We start from the raw sequence: 14,935 nt of genomic DNA on the forward strand, positions 1-14,935 counted from the left end.
GGAAGTGACTTCAAGACAGATTGAGGTATTAGATTAGCCTTGGTATTATTGAATGGGAGTTCAGTCTTGAGGGGCTGGATGACATCTACTTGTACTCCTGCTCCTACTCAGTGGAAGCTCACAAGTTCACCTGTCTTTGTTTCTCATGGTGATTTCATTTATCCCAATATCTGTGTTTCTATTTGAAACAAGGCCTTCATTTTCTCTGCACCTTTCCTTAGCAAACACTCTCTCCAGATACAACAAGAGGCAGCTGAGCCGCATTTATCCGAAGGGAACCCGAGTGGATTCCTCAAACTACATGCCTCAGGTATTTTGGAATGCCGGATGTCACCTGGTAGCTCTTAACTTCCAGACATTAGGTGAGTATCGCAAACATCTACCTTTGGTTTTTCTAAAGAGGGGCTGACAGGGTAAATGCTTGAGAAGCTAACCTCTTTGTGGTTAGGAAGTTTGGAACAACGGATCATAATCTCAGAACAAAAGGTCAGCCACTTTGGACTGCCATGGGGAGAAATGTCCTCACCCCAAGGTCATTGAGTCAGAGAGATGTACAGCACGGAAACAGACCCTTCGGGCCAACTCGTCCATGCCAACCAGATATCAGAACATCATTTGCCAGCACCTGGCCAATATCCCTCTTGTCCCTTCCTAATAATGTACTCATCCAGATGCCTCTTAAATGTTACAATTGTACCAGCCTCCACCACTTCCTCTTGCACAGCCATTCCGCGCACGTACCACCTTCTGTGTGAAAAAGTTGCCCTTTCAGTCCCTTTTAAACCTTTCTCCTCTCACACTAAACCTATGCCCTCTAGTTCTGGACTCCCCCACCCCAGCAAAAGGACCTTGTCTATTTACCCTATCCATGCCCCTCATGATCTTATAAACTTCTATAAGGTCACCCCTCAGCCTCAGATGGTCCAGGGAAAACATCACAACCGATTCAGCCTCTCCCTTTTACCTCAAACTCTCCAACTCCGGCAACATCCTTATAAATCTTTTCTGAACCCTTTCAAGTTTCACAACATCCTCCCTATAGGAGGGAGACCAGAATTGCATACAATATCCCAAACCCACCGTCCTGTACATCCCGTAACATGACCTCCCAACTCCAATGTTCAATGTTCTGACCAATAAAGGAAAGCATACCAAACGCCTTCTTCACTATCCTATCTACGTGCGACTTCACTTTCAAGGTGCTATGAACCTGAGTCTCTTTGTTCAGCATTAATCCCTCGGACCTTAACATTAAGTGTCTAAGTCCTGCTCTGATTTGCCTTTCCAAAGTTCAACACTTCACATTTATCTAAATTAAACTCCATCTGCCACTCCTTGGCCAATTGGCCCATCGATCAAGATCCCATTGTCCCCTGGGGTAACTTTTTTTGCTGTCCACTGCACCTCCAATTTTGGTGTCATCTGCAAACATTCTAAAGGTCAAGAATCTTTGGAATTCTGGACTACAGAGAGCTGTGGATGCTCTGTCATTGTGAAAATTCAAGTCTGGGATTGATTGATGTTTGGGTATGAAGTGAATCCCCAGATCTGAGATGAAGTAGCAAGATTGATCAGAAGGGCCAATGGGCTGAGAAGTGGCAGATGGAGTTTAATTTAGATAAATGTGAGTTGCTGCATTTTGGAAAAGCAAATCTTAGCAGGATTTATCCACTTAATGATAAGGTCGTAGGGAATGTTGCTTATCAAAGAAACTTTGGAGTGCAGGTTCATAGCCCCTTGAAAGTAGAGTCACAGGTAGATAGGATAGTGAAGAGGGCGTTTGGTATGCTTTCCTTTATTGGTCAGAGTATTGAGTACAGGAGTTGGGAGGTCATGTTGCGGCCGTACAGGACATTGGTTAGGCCACTGTTGAAATATTGTGTGCAGTTCTGGTCTCCTTCCCATCGGAAAGATGTTGTGAAACTTGAAAAGGTTCAGAAAAGATTTGCAAGGATGTTGTCAGGGTTGGAGGCTTTGAGCTATTGGGAAAGGCTGAATAAACTAGGGCTGTTTTCCCTGGACCATCAGAGGCTGAGGGGCGACCTTATAGAGACTTATAAAATCATAGATACAATAAATAGACAAAGTCTTTTCCCTGGGGTTGGGGAGTCCAGAACTAGAGGACATAGGTTTAGAGTGAGAGGGGAAAGATATAAAAGAGACCTAAGGGGCAACTTTTTCATGCAGAGGGTGGTACGTGTATGGAATGAGCTGCCAGAGGAAGTGGTGAAGGCTGGTACAATTGCAGCAGTTAAGAGGCATTTGGATGGGTATATGAATAGGAAGGGTGTAGAGGAATATAGGTTTGCTCGCTGAGCTGGAAGGTGCATTTCCAGACGTTTCGTCACCTGACTAGGTAACATCTTCAGTGGGCGAAGCACTGTTGATAAATCCTGCTTTCTATTTATATGTTTGGGTTTCTTTGGGTTGGTGATGTCATTTCCTGTGGTGACATCATTTCCTGTGGTGATGTCATTTCCTGATATTTTTCTCAGGTGCTGGTAGATGGGGTCTAACTCGATGGTGTTTGTTTTGGAGGGATATGGGCCAGGTGCTGGCAGGTGGGACAAGATTGGGTTGGGACATTTGGTCGGCGTGGATGGGTTGGACCAAAGGGTTTGTTTCTGTGCTGTTCATCTCTATGACTCAATGGAATTCAGGTTGAAGATCCTCTGTCATTCATCTTGTGGCTTGCAAAATTTATGAAGGAGGACCAATTAACACTGCATGAGAAAACAGCGCTGATTGATTGGCAAGTTGATGTCTGATTGCTCAAGGCATTGCCATGGAGACTGCACTGGAGGTCTTCTCTCCCATACATTTGATGTTTTTTTTAAAGTGCACAATGCCTCAAGTGTTCCTTTTCCCAACAAACAATGCATTTGTAGCTCCCTGACAGAGTAAGTGAACCCATTGTTAAATTGGCTGGTCGTGTAAATCCTTGCACACCCAAGGTTGTTCAACAAGTATTGTCCAATCACAGAATCAAATCTAATGCCCCAAGTTTTGCGAGCGTGGACTGCTATGATATAAAGCCATGATCTTATTGAATGGGGTTAAAGAGTCAATCCCGCTGATATTTGTGATGTGCTGTGCGGAACGTTCAGATACAGACAAATGAGCAGGACTGTTTGTGTTGGACATAAGCTGGTGGGAGTGGGACCTTTTTACGAGATTCCTTTCTCATAGATGAACTTCAACAACAATGAGAGCCTGTTGGGAAAGCGGGAGCCATTAATATTGCATTACTTTAGCAACTTTTGCAGTCCCTCCACACCAGAATGCCCTCCATACTCAGAGAAGTGGGTTATTCAAGCCAATGGAGCCTTGTGCATTCATTCATAATTGTTGAAAGCCGAGTTACGAACATCAACTTCGAACCTTCAAGCTATCAAATCAAATCTGAAATATTTATAATGTTTAATGGGCATTATTGGAGGAGAGAGGAGAACCATGAGCTTAATTTAGCTCCTGGATGATGTGGAGGAGCCGGTGTTGGACTGGGGTGGACAAAGTTCAAAATCACACAACACCAGGTTATAGTCCAACAGGTTTATTTGGAAGCACTGGCTTTTGGAGCGCTGCTCCTTCATCAGGTGGCTGTAGAGTATAAGATCGTAGGACACAGAATTTACAGCAGAAGATTACAGTGTCATACATTGATATATTGAACAAACAAGGATTGTTAAGTCTTTCATCTTTTAGAATGGGTTGCACGTTTCAGTTCATTAATATGTAAATCCCAGAACTTCTTTCAAGTCGCCTTCTCGAGATAACTGAAGGTTTTCTAACAAAAGGTGACATCTCAGCTCAGACAAGGCATTATAGGTGTGAGGTCAGAGTCTGTCTGTATCCCAAACTTGAGTCAGACTGGTTCTATTTCCAAAGTGGAATTTACAAAATGTAACATGGATTGACTGCCAGCAAATTGGGCATTTTTTGAGCAAAATAGAATGTGTCTGGAAATCCTCCCCATTGACTTGTATGTATGTGTGCGTGCATGAGAGAGAGTGTGTGCATGTGAGTGTGAGTGCATGTGAGAGAATGGGTATTTGCATGTGTGAAAGCTCGGTAAAGTGTGTGTGTGGGTGTGATGGAGTATAAGTTTGTGAGAGGATGTGTGCATGGGTGTCAGTGTGGGGGATGTGTGTGTGTGTGTATGAGAGAGAGGGTCTGCGTGTGTGCATGTGTGTATGTATATATGCAGAGTGTTGTGGGGTCACCTGTAGTGTGACATGAACCCGAGGTCCCAGTTGAGGCCATCCCCATGGGTACTGAACTTGGCTATCAGCCTCTGCTCAGCAACTTGTTACCTGTCCCGAAGTCCACCTTGGAGGATGGTCACCTGAAGATTCTCAGGTCCCTGATCTGCTGTAGTATTCCCTGATTGAAGAAGGAGCAGTGCTCCGAAAGCTAGTGCTTCCAAATAAACCTGTTGGACTGTAACCTGGTGTTGTATGATTTTTAACTTTCGCTGCTGGATGGCTGGGCTGAAGCAACTACACTTTTTTTTTAAAAAGACCACTCTGAAGGTGGATTTATCCTTTATCCATCAAACGTGATGTGTACACAATCCTTCAAAACTGAGGAAGAGAGAGGCAATAGGCTTTCTTTCTTCATGAATATCTAACCTAGTTTATCCAGTTAGTCTGGTGTTGAGCTGATAGATTCACACAGTGCAGAAGGAGGCCATTTGTCCTATCATGTCAATGTTGGTCCTGTTATGTCCTTCCATCCCCTTACTTGGTTAGAGATTTTAAAAAAACTGCAGATGCTGGGATCCAAAATAGACAAACAGGGGGCTGGGAGAACTCAGCAAGGCAGGCAGTATCAGGAGGCTGGGGGAACACAGCAAGGCAGGCAGTATCAGGAGGGTGGGGGAACACAGCAAGGCAGGCAGCATCAGGAGGGTGGGGGAACACAGCAAGGCAGGCAGCATCAGGAGGGTGGGGGAACACAGCAAGGCAGGCAGCATCAGGAGGGTGGGGGAACACAGCAAGGCAGGCAGCATCAGGGGGCTGGGGGAACACAGCAAGGCAGGCAGCATCAGGAGGGTGGGGGAACACAGCAAGGCAGGCAGCATCAGGAGGGTGGGAGAACACAGCAAGGCAGGCAGTATCAGGAGGGTGGGGGAACACAGCAAGGCAGGCAGCATCAGGAGGGTGGGGGAACACAGCAAGGCAGGCAGCATCAGGAGGGTGGGGGAACACAGCAAGGCAGGCAGTATCAGGGGGCTGGGGGAACACAGCAAGTCAGGCAGTATCAGGAGACTGGGGGAACACAGCAAGGCAGGCAGCATCAGGAGGGTGGGGGAACCCAGCAAGGCAGGCAGTATCAGGGGGCTGGGGGACCACAGCAAGTCAGGCAGTATCAGGGGGCTGGGGGACCACAGCAAGTCAGGCAGTATCAGGAGACTGGGGGAACACAGCAAGGCAGGCAGCATCAGGAGGGTGGGGGAACCCAGCAAGGCAGGCAGTATCAGGAGACTGGGGGAACACAGCAAGGCAGGCAGCATCAGGAGGGTGGGGGAACCCAGCAAGGCAGGCAGTATCAGGGGGCTGGGGGACCACAGCAAGGCAGGCAGCATCAGGAGGGTGGCGGACCACAGCAAGGCAGGCAGTATCAGGAGGTGGAGAAGTCAATGTTTCTGGTCAATGCCCTTCATCAGGATCTGATTTTTCCATCTCCAGATGCTGCCTGGCTTGCTGTGTTCCTCCAGACACCTGTTTCATAGAACATAGAACATAGAAAGATACAGCGCAGTACAGGCCCTTCGGCCCTCGATGTTGCGCCAACCGAATCCTACCTAACCTACACTAGCCCAATAACTTCCAAATGCCTATCCAATGCCCGCTTAAATGACCATAAAGAAGGAGAGTTCACCACTGATACTGGCAGGGCATTCCATGAACTCACAACCCGCTGTGTAAAGAATCTACCCCTAACATCTGTCCTATACCTACCACCCCTTAATTTAAAGCTGTGTCCCCTAGTAACACCTGACTCCATTAGCGGTAAAAGGTTCTCAGTGTCGACCCTATCTAAACCCCTAATCATCTTATACACCTCTATCAAATCTCCCCTAAACCTTCTCTTCTCCAATGAGAACAGCCCCAAGTGCCTCAGCCTTTCCTCATAAGATTTTCCTACCATTCCAGGCAACATCCTGGTAAACCTCCTCTGTACTCGTTCCAATGCCTCCACATCCTTCCTATAGTATGGCGACCAAAACTGCACACAATACTCCAGATGAGGCCGCACCAGAGTCTTATACAGTTGCAACATGACCTCAGGACTCCGGAACTCAATTCCTCTACCAATAAAGCCCAGTACACCATATGCCTTCCTCACAGCACTATTTACCTGGGTGGCAACTTTCAGAGATCTGTGTACATGGACACCAAGATCCCTCTGCTCATCCACACTACCAAGTAGCCTACCATTAGCCCAGTAATCCATCTTCTTGTTACTCCTACCAAAGTGAATGACTTCACACTTAGCTACATTGAATTCCATTTGCCACATTTCTGCCCAGCTCTGCAACTTATCTATATCCCGCTGTAACCTACCACTTCCTTCCTCACTATCCACAACTCCACCGACTTTTGTGTCATCCGCAAACTTGTGGTTTCCTTTGAGGTGTTGTGCTGCAGTGGTAGTGTCCCCAATTCTGGGCCAAGAGCCTTGGGTTCAGGTGGGCAGCAGGCTGGCTCAGTGGTTAGCACTGCTGCCTCATGGCGCCAGGGACCTGATTGTCTGTATGGAGTTAGCACATTCTCCCCGTGTCTGCGTGGGTTTTCTCTGGGTGCTCCAGTTTCCTGCCACGGTCCGAAGATGTGCAGGTCAGGGTGGATTGGCCATGCTAAGTTATCCATAGTGACCCGGGATGTGCAAGCTAAGAGAGTTAATGTGGGATTACGGGAATTAGGGGGTGCTCTTTGCAGGGCCAGTACAGACCTGATGGGCTGAATGGCCTCTATCTGCACAGTAGGAATTCTATAACTCCCCTATGATTCTATGCCCTACCTGCTCCAGAGATATGTCCTAACATACTCTAAAAGATTGATGAGGAAAATACCTACCACCCAGTTCCTGCAGGAGTTCCCCCAAGAACTGTGGAAAGAGGGGAAACTCGGAGAGCATGGATTAGATATTATTCCTCACTAAATTACCAGAGGAAGTGGTGGAGGCTGGTACAATTGCAACATTTAAAAGGCATCTGGATGGGTATATGAATAGGAAGGGTTTAGAGGGATATGGGCCGGGTGCTGGCAGGTGGAACTAGATTGTGTTGGGATATCTGGTCGGCATGGACGAGTTGGACCAAAGGGTCTGTTTCCATGCTGTACATGGACTCTATAAATGTGAGGCAAAAATGAGGACTGCAGATGCTGGAGATTAGAGTCTAGATCAGAGTGGTGCTGGAAAAACAGGTCAGGCAGCATCCGAGGAGCAGGAAAATCGATGTTTCAGGCAAAAGCCCTTCATCAGTTTAATCTAGACTCTATAAATGTGAGCATATTCCCCCAACTTCCCCTGCGTACAGTGAACATCCTGGGATTGAATTTTGTTTGCATGAATCTGATACACAGTTGATGATAAAATGGTCAAATGAAAAATGTATCGAGGTCTAAAAATCTTTTATGCTTTTGTTTGAATGATGTACTCAGACCTGGCAATGCAACTGAACATGGGGATGTTTGAGCATAATGGGAAAAGTGGCTTCCGCCTGAAACCGGAGTTCATGAGACGGACAGACAAGCACTTTGACCCCTTCACTGAGACCACTGTGGATGGGATTGTGGCCAATACCCTCTCAGTAAAGGTATGCAACATTCACTTTCAATGGAGATCTTTAAAGGGATTTTTTATCAAAGGATGTGGTTGACTTACATTGGATTGGAGTGTGGGTGATAAAGTGCTGTGAGAATCGAAGCTCACTGTCAAATAATTTTAGTCCGAGTCAAATTCCGAAGCCGTCTTTATTCGTACGTTCTTGCAAGCTGGGTGACCATAAAGTAGGCACACTTCTGAATAATATTATTTTACATTTACACAGTTTCCTATGAGCCTCCCTGTACCTCCCCTTTTACCTCATATGTAACAGTTGTATTGCTCTGTGCAGCTGCTAATCTAGTCGGCTTACCACATCTGTCTGTGGCCTATTGTTAGTGTACAACCCCCCCTTGATAGCTGAGTCTTATTACTTTTGCTGACGCAACACTGGGTCTTATCACTTATGCACACGGAGTCTTTATGACTTCTGAGTACCTGACTTCTGCAGAAGCAACACTTAGATACATTTTACACAGTGCTACAATACTGTAGCAGGCCATTTGGCCCATTGACTCTGTGCTGGCTCTCTGCAAGGCTGAGTTGGCTCATTCCCATTCGTCTGCTCTTTTTCCATTACCCAATTATTTTCTTTCCTTTTGGTACCCCCTTTGGAGAGGCACTGCCTACTTTCAAGCTGTGCATTCTAGATGCTAACCATTCGCTGTGTGAAACAATTTTCCCTCAGACCACCTTTGGTTCTTTTGGCGATGACCTTGCCTCAGTCTCCTCTGGGTGTTGAGCCTTCCTAAGGCCATGAGTAATAGGAGCAGGAGAAGGCAATTCATTCCCTTAAGCCTGCTCTGCCAGTCAGGAAGATCATGGGCTGATCAGATTGAGGCCCTAACTCCACTGTACACCTTGACACCAGTGCTATCTAACTCAACTGGGATATATATTCAAGCCAGGGAACTATAGACCAGCGAGCCTGATATCAGTGGGCAAGTTGTTGGAGGGAATCCTGAGGGACTGGAAATCGTGTCTCACAAACTTGATTGAGTTTTTTGAAGAAGTCACATCGAGCATTGATGTGGGCGTGGCAGTAGATGTGAGCTATATGGACTTCAGTAAGGCGTTTGACAAGGTTCCCCATGGGACACTGGTTAGCAAGGTTAGGTCTCATGGAATACCGGGAGAACTAGCCTTTTGGATACAGAACTGGCTCAAAGGTAGAAGACAGAGGGTGGTGGTTTAGGGTTGTTTCTCAGACTGGAGGCCTGTGACCAGTGGAGTGCCACAAGGATCGGTGCTGGGTCCTCTACTTCTCATCATTTATATAGATGATTTGGATATGAGCATAAGAGTATGTTTGCAGATGACACCAAAATTGGAAGTGTAGTGGACAGCGAAGAGCGTTACCTCAAATTACAACAGGATCTTGATCAGATGGGCTAATGGGCTGAGGAGTGGTAGATGGAGTTTAATTTAAATAAATGTGAGGTGCTGCATTTTGGGAAAGCAAATCTTAGCAGGACTTATACACTTAATGGTAAGGTCCTAGGGGGTGTTGCTGAACAAAGAGGCCTTGGAGAGCAGGTTCATAGCTCCTTGAAAGTAGAGTCACAGGTAGATAGGATAGTGAAGAAGGCGTTTGGTATGCTTTCTTTTATTGGTTAGAGTATTGAGTACAGGAGTTAGGAGGTCATGTTGTTGCCGTACAGAACATTGGTTAGGCCACTGTTGGAATATTGCTTGCAATTCAGGTCTCCTTCCTATCGGAAAGATGTTGTGAAACCTGAAAGGGTTCATAAAAGATTTACAAGGATGTTGCCAGGGTTGGAGGATTTGAGCTCCAGGGAGAGGCTGAACAGGCTGAGGCTGTTTTCCCTAGAGCGTCGGAGGCTGAGGGATGACCTTATAGAGATTTATAAAATCATGAAGTGCATGGATAGGATAAATAGATAAAGTCCTTTCCCTGGGGTGGGTGAGTCCTGAACTAAAGGGCATAATTTTAGGCTGAGGGGGGAAAGATATAAAAGGGGCAACTTTTTCATGCAGAGGGTAGTGCGTGTGTGGAGTGAGCTGCCAGAGGAAGTGGTGGAGGCTGACACAATTGCAACATTGAAAAGGTATCTGGATGAGTATATGAATAGGAAGGGTTTGGAGGGATATGGGTCAAGTGCTGGCAAGTGGGACTAGATTGGGTTGGGATATCTGGTCGGCATGGACGAGTTGTACTGAAGTGTCTGTTTCCGTGCTGTACATCTCTGTGACTCTATGACCCACTACTAGCTGTGGAAGAGAATTTCAAAGGAGTACAAACCTCTGCGAGAAGAGTTTTTTACTCCTCTCTGTCTCCACTTGGGGACCCCTTAAGTTTTTTTAAATGCTACCCCTTGGTTCTAGATTCTTCTCAGTACTTGCCCTATCAAGTCCTCTCAGAGTTTGGTACCTCATTTCTCATTGTTCTAAACTCTAACAGGGATAGATTAAAGCTGCTCAACCTTTCCACATCAGACATCCCTTTCATCCCAGGAAACAGTCAAATGAATCTTCTCTGAAATGTATCTCTTTTAAGTCTATCACCAAGACAGAGGAACCCCCTTCGTGAGTCCACTCTGCCCATCAAAGAGATAGCCCCCACACCCCTCTGCCTCCTCCAAGATCGTACTGTCAGCTTTCACCTTTCTCCATTGGATTCTCAACCCTGACACCCATCACCTTTAAAAACACTGTGTTGTGCGTAGACAATGTTGCGACTCTGCCTGACTGTTAGAAATCAGTTATAGTGTCTGCTTCATAACTTACAATGTGTTTGACTGTTTTAAATAAACCAACTCACGGGATTAATCAATTCCTGACAAGCGATTGATTATTAGACCACCCCACTCAAAGTGAAGTTTGGCTCCAGCAATGACCTGCACCAGGGGTAGCCCATAATCTTGCCAGTAATCATTGAATTGCTGGACATCCAACTGGTGGCAGCTCTCAGGCTCAGGAAGCCCCATTTCAGACGGCCAGAATTCCGGCCTCCAGCCTGTCGACCATCAACTGACCATGGGGTAGCCATTCTTACTGAAGGTGGACTCCCCACTTATATTTCTAGCCAGGCAAGGAAGGGACAGTGACACATGTTGCTGTATTCCACACAGGGTGTGGCATTCAGGTAAGTTTTACATCTCCAAAGCCCCCTTCCCTCCATCCCACATTCCTGATGAAGGGCTTATGCCCGAAACATCGACTCTCTTGCTCCTTGGATGCTGCCTGACCTGCTGTGCTTTACCAATGCCACACGTTTCAGCTCTGATCCCTGAAGGTGAGCCATATGAGAGATGAAACAATTGCAAAGCCCAACATGGTAGGTCGTTGTGCTGGTTCAAGGCACGTCGAATTCAAGACTTTAGTATTATACAGTTGTCAGGTAAATGTTAACAATCAATTGTACTGACGCAAGAGGGACGTAACTGTGCAAGCTGATTTACCTCGTAAAATTAAATCTGTATCATTCCCAGAAATGACTGTCCCAGTTAAGTGATTGTATTGTTTCCTTTGTTACCTGAGGTCACTCTGCCTTTACTTGTAGCTCAGTGGTAGAACTTAGACCTCACAGTGATTAGGCCGTTATTACTCTCGGGGTTTAAGGCTTCAATCCAGTCTGACACTACATGTACAGGACTGACTGAGTGCTGCAGTGTCAAAAGAGCTCTCTTATGGATGAAATGTTTAATGGAGGTTCCATCTGCACATAAAAGGCCCCATCATGTCATTCAAAAAGGGGTAAGTGTGTCCATATCAGTGATGTATTCAGAATTAATCCCTGAAACAACATTAAAACAGACAATCACTGAAAAGCACATTGCTAAAGTTGCTCATTTTGTACTCATCAGGACCAGTGCGAGAATGCCAAGTTACATAGAACAGAGAACAAGCCCTTTGGCCCACGATGTTGTGATGAGATTTAATCCTAATGTAAAATATAGTAACAACCTACGCATCCCTCAACTCACTGCCATCCATGTGAATGTCCAGCAGTCGCTTAAATGTCCCCAGTGGCTCTGCTTAGAGCAATCACAACTATTTTTGCAAAAGGAGAAAACAATACTAATTGGGGGGTTCATAAGTCAATTCTGATTGGATGAGGTGGTCTAGGTTCTACCCTCCATTCCCAAGCTCCAGGGTAATTTCAGAAAAGCCCAAGCCTTGAGTATATTCCATTTGTTTGCAGAGAACTGGTCCCAGTGGATGAATATCACTTGGAGGAAATTCAAACGAACTGTATTATGAGCTTGTGTGAGTGTTCAGGCAGCCCAGACAGCAGCCTTTCTCTTCTGCAGTGTAAATTGTTGTGACCATTTCCAATGTAACATTCTGAAGTTTGTCCTGATGAGTGCAAAGTGAAAAACTTTAAAATGTGTTTTGGTTTTCAGCAATACGAAAATGGGCTATCATTTCTGAAAGTATTCCTGATGAAGGGCTTATGCTCGAAACGTCGAATTCTCTATTCCTGAGATGCTGCCTGGCCTGCTGTGCTTTGACCAGCAACACATTTGCAGCTATCATTTCTGAAATAACTCCACAGAGGCCGGTATCCCATCCACAAGTCACCCTTTATTTACATGTGCGCAATACAGTCAGTTCTGCTATAACGCATGGTTCCATTCTCATACAATCCCGTGTCATGAGAAAATTGTGTAATAGCAACACCACTTAAACTAAAGGGGCCGGAATTGTGTTATAACCAATATACATTTTGAAAGTTCACACTATAGAAACAATGTCCCCAATTTGACAATCGCGTTATAGCGAAACGCACATTATAGCTGAACGACCTGTACTTGACACTGGTGCAGTTTCCTCAGAGCCAGCTCTCAGACCAAACAGAACCTCTGACACTCCTGTTTTGTCTTTTAAATATTTTTTCCCTCTTTTTTTAAGAGGTCAGTTCCCTCCCTAACACAAATTGGAGAGTCCTTCACCACTGATGCAGCTCCCTCAGAGCCAGTTCTCAGAGTGAACAGAACCCCTGATACTCCTGTTTCTGTCTGTCAGCCAGAGCTCCCGGCTTGGATCAGGTTAACAGCCCCAATCAGTGAACTCATTCTCTATGAGGTCCACCTGGCTGACCTTCTTGCAATCACTACAAGCTCACTTATCACATTGTTGTTCATGGGATCCTGTTGCACACCCAATCGGATGCTACTTTTCCCTAATTACTGCATTGACAACAAAAATACTTCAAGGTCCTTCGGGATGTCGCATGACAGGTGCTAAATAAGTGCAAGCCATTTTTGTTCACGTTAATTCATATCTTGATGAGTTTCTGAATGTTTTCAAGGCAAGCAAGGAGTGGACACCATGTTAGTGCAAACTGACATAATTTTTTAATAAGTGCATGAGGTACAGAGATGTGGTGGTGGAAGAATTCACTAGAACCTGCTTCCCTCAGGATTTCAGATGGTGCAGAATAAGAGCTACAAGACCATAAGACCATAAGAAATAGGAGTGGAAGTAAGGCCATTCAGCCCATCAAGTCCACTCCGCCATTCAATCATGGCTGATGGGTATTTTAACGCCACTTACCCGCACTCTGCCCATATCTCTTAATTCCTTGCAAGAGTAAGAATTTATCAACCTCTGCCTTGAAGACATTTAATGTCCCGGCCTCCATTGTGTTCCGTGGCAATGAATTCCACAGGCCCACCACTCTCTGGCTGAAGAAATGTCTCCTCATTTCTATTCTGAATTGACCCCCTCTAATTCTAAGGCAGTGCACACAGGTCCTAATATCCCCACCTGACGGAAACAATTTCCCAGCGTCCACCCTTTCTAAGCCATGCATTATCTTGTAAGTTTCTATTTGATCTCCACTCAACCTTCTGAACTCTAATGAATACAATCCAGGATCCTCACCCGTTCATCGTATGTTAGGCCTATCAATCCAGGGATCATCCGTATGAATCTCCGTGAGACACGCTCCAGTGCCAGTATGTCCTTCCTGAGGTGTGGGGCCCAAAACTGGACACTGTATTCTAAATGGGGCCTAAGCAGAGCTTTATAAAGTCTTAGTAGCACCTCACTGTTTTTAAGTTCCAACCCTCTTGAAATAAATGATAACATTACGTTTGCTTTCTTAACCACGGACTCAACCTGCAAGTCAACCTTCAGAGAATCCTGGACCAGCACTCCCAGATCGCTTTGTACTTTGGCTTTATGTATTTTCTGAGCGCTTAGAAAATAGTCCATGTCTGTGTTCTTTTTTCCAAAGTGCAAGACCTTGCATTTGCATGAACCCTTCATGCTACTAATTTCATTCTGCTAGTCAAAATGGGCCCATTTTGGTCATTTGGTATTTCTGTCTTTGCCTCACATTGTCGAACATCAGATCACTATAAAGATGGGGATTTTGTTGTTTCCTTTCAGGTGCTCTCGGGTCAATTTCTCTCCGACAAGAAAGTTGGGACTTACGTGGAGATAGATATGTTTGGTCTTCCAGTGGATACTAGAAGGAAGGCTTTCAAAACGAAAACGTCACAGAACAATGCGGTAAATCCAGTCTGGGAAGATGACCCCATCGTGTTTAAAAAGGTTCGTCCTTTCCCTTTCAAGACTTTGCAGCATTATTGTATTTCATTTCAGGCCAGTTAATTTTCTTCTTTAGACGAAATGCAGAGAGGGTTGTGGAGTCATACAACATGGAAACAGACCCTTCGGTCCAACTCGTCCATGCTGACCTTTTTCTCCCAAAAGTAAACCAGTCCCACGTGCCTGCATTTGGCCCACATTCCTCTAAACCTTTCCTGTTCAGGTACCTGTCCAGTTGCCTTTTAACGTCATAACTGTACCTGCATCTACCTCTTGAGATGATGCTGCCCCTTTCACAAGTTCATGCTGTCTTTGGCTTTATTTTTCAGAGAGGTTGTAAATGCGGCGATTCTGAAAAGTCTGGCCTTGGATGGGCTTTATGGCCACGTTGATTATAGCTAACAGATACTGCCCCAGGCAACAGCCTTTCGGGTTAAAAGAAAACACTTGTACAATGAAAGGGGAGTGGCCAGTTCTCCCAGCCCAGCTTTTCTCTGATTTGGTTTGAGCAGTCTGCCTGGTCACTGAAAGCAGTCAGTCAGTTTGAGGCTGCTGGTCCTAGAAACAGCTACGTGGAAGA

General features: G+C 45.6%; 1 protein-coding gene across 2 annotated transcripts in view; it reads left to right on the forward strand.

Annotated features, from left to right (window-relative positions):
• LOC132819522 (1-phosphatidylinositol 4,5-bisphosphate phosphodiesterase beta-1) overlaps positions 1-14,935 on the forward strand; it is an 893,680-nt gene that overhangs the window by 754,163 nt on the left and 124,582 nt on the right. For both annotated transcript variants that reach the window (XM_060831077.1, XM_060831078.1), the window contains exons 19-21: positions 238-362; positions 7,671-7,825; positions 14,194-14,358. In XM_060831077.1, coding sequence (XP_060687060.1) covers positions 238-362; positions 7,671-7,825; positions 14,194-14,358 — 445 coding nt within the window. The remainder of the gene's footprint in view (positions 1-237; positions 363-7,670; positions 7,826-14,193; positions 14,359-14,935) is intronic.

Source organism: Hemiscyllium ocellatum, chromosome 10 (genome assembly GCF_020745735.1).
Source record: "Hemiscyllium ocellatum isolate sHemOce1 chromosome 10, sHemOce1.pat.X.cur, whole genome shotgun sequence".
Lineage (NCBI taxonomy): Eukaryota > Metazoa > Chordata > Chondrichthyes > Orectolobiformes > Hemiscylliidae > Hemiscyllium > Hemiscyllium ocellatum.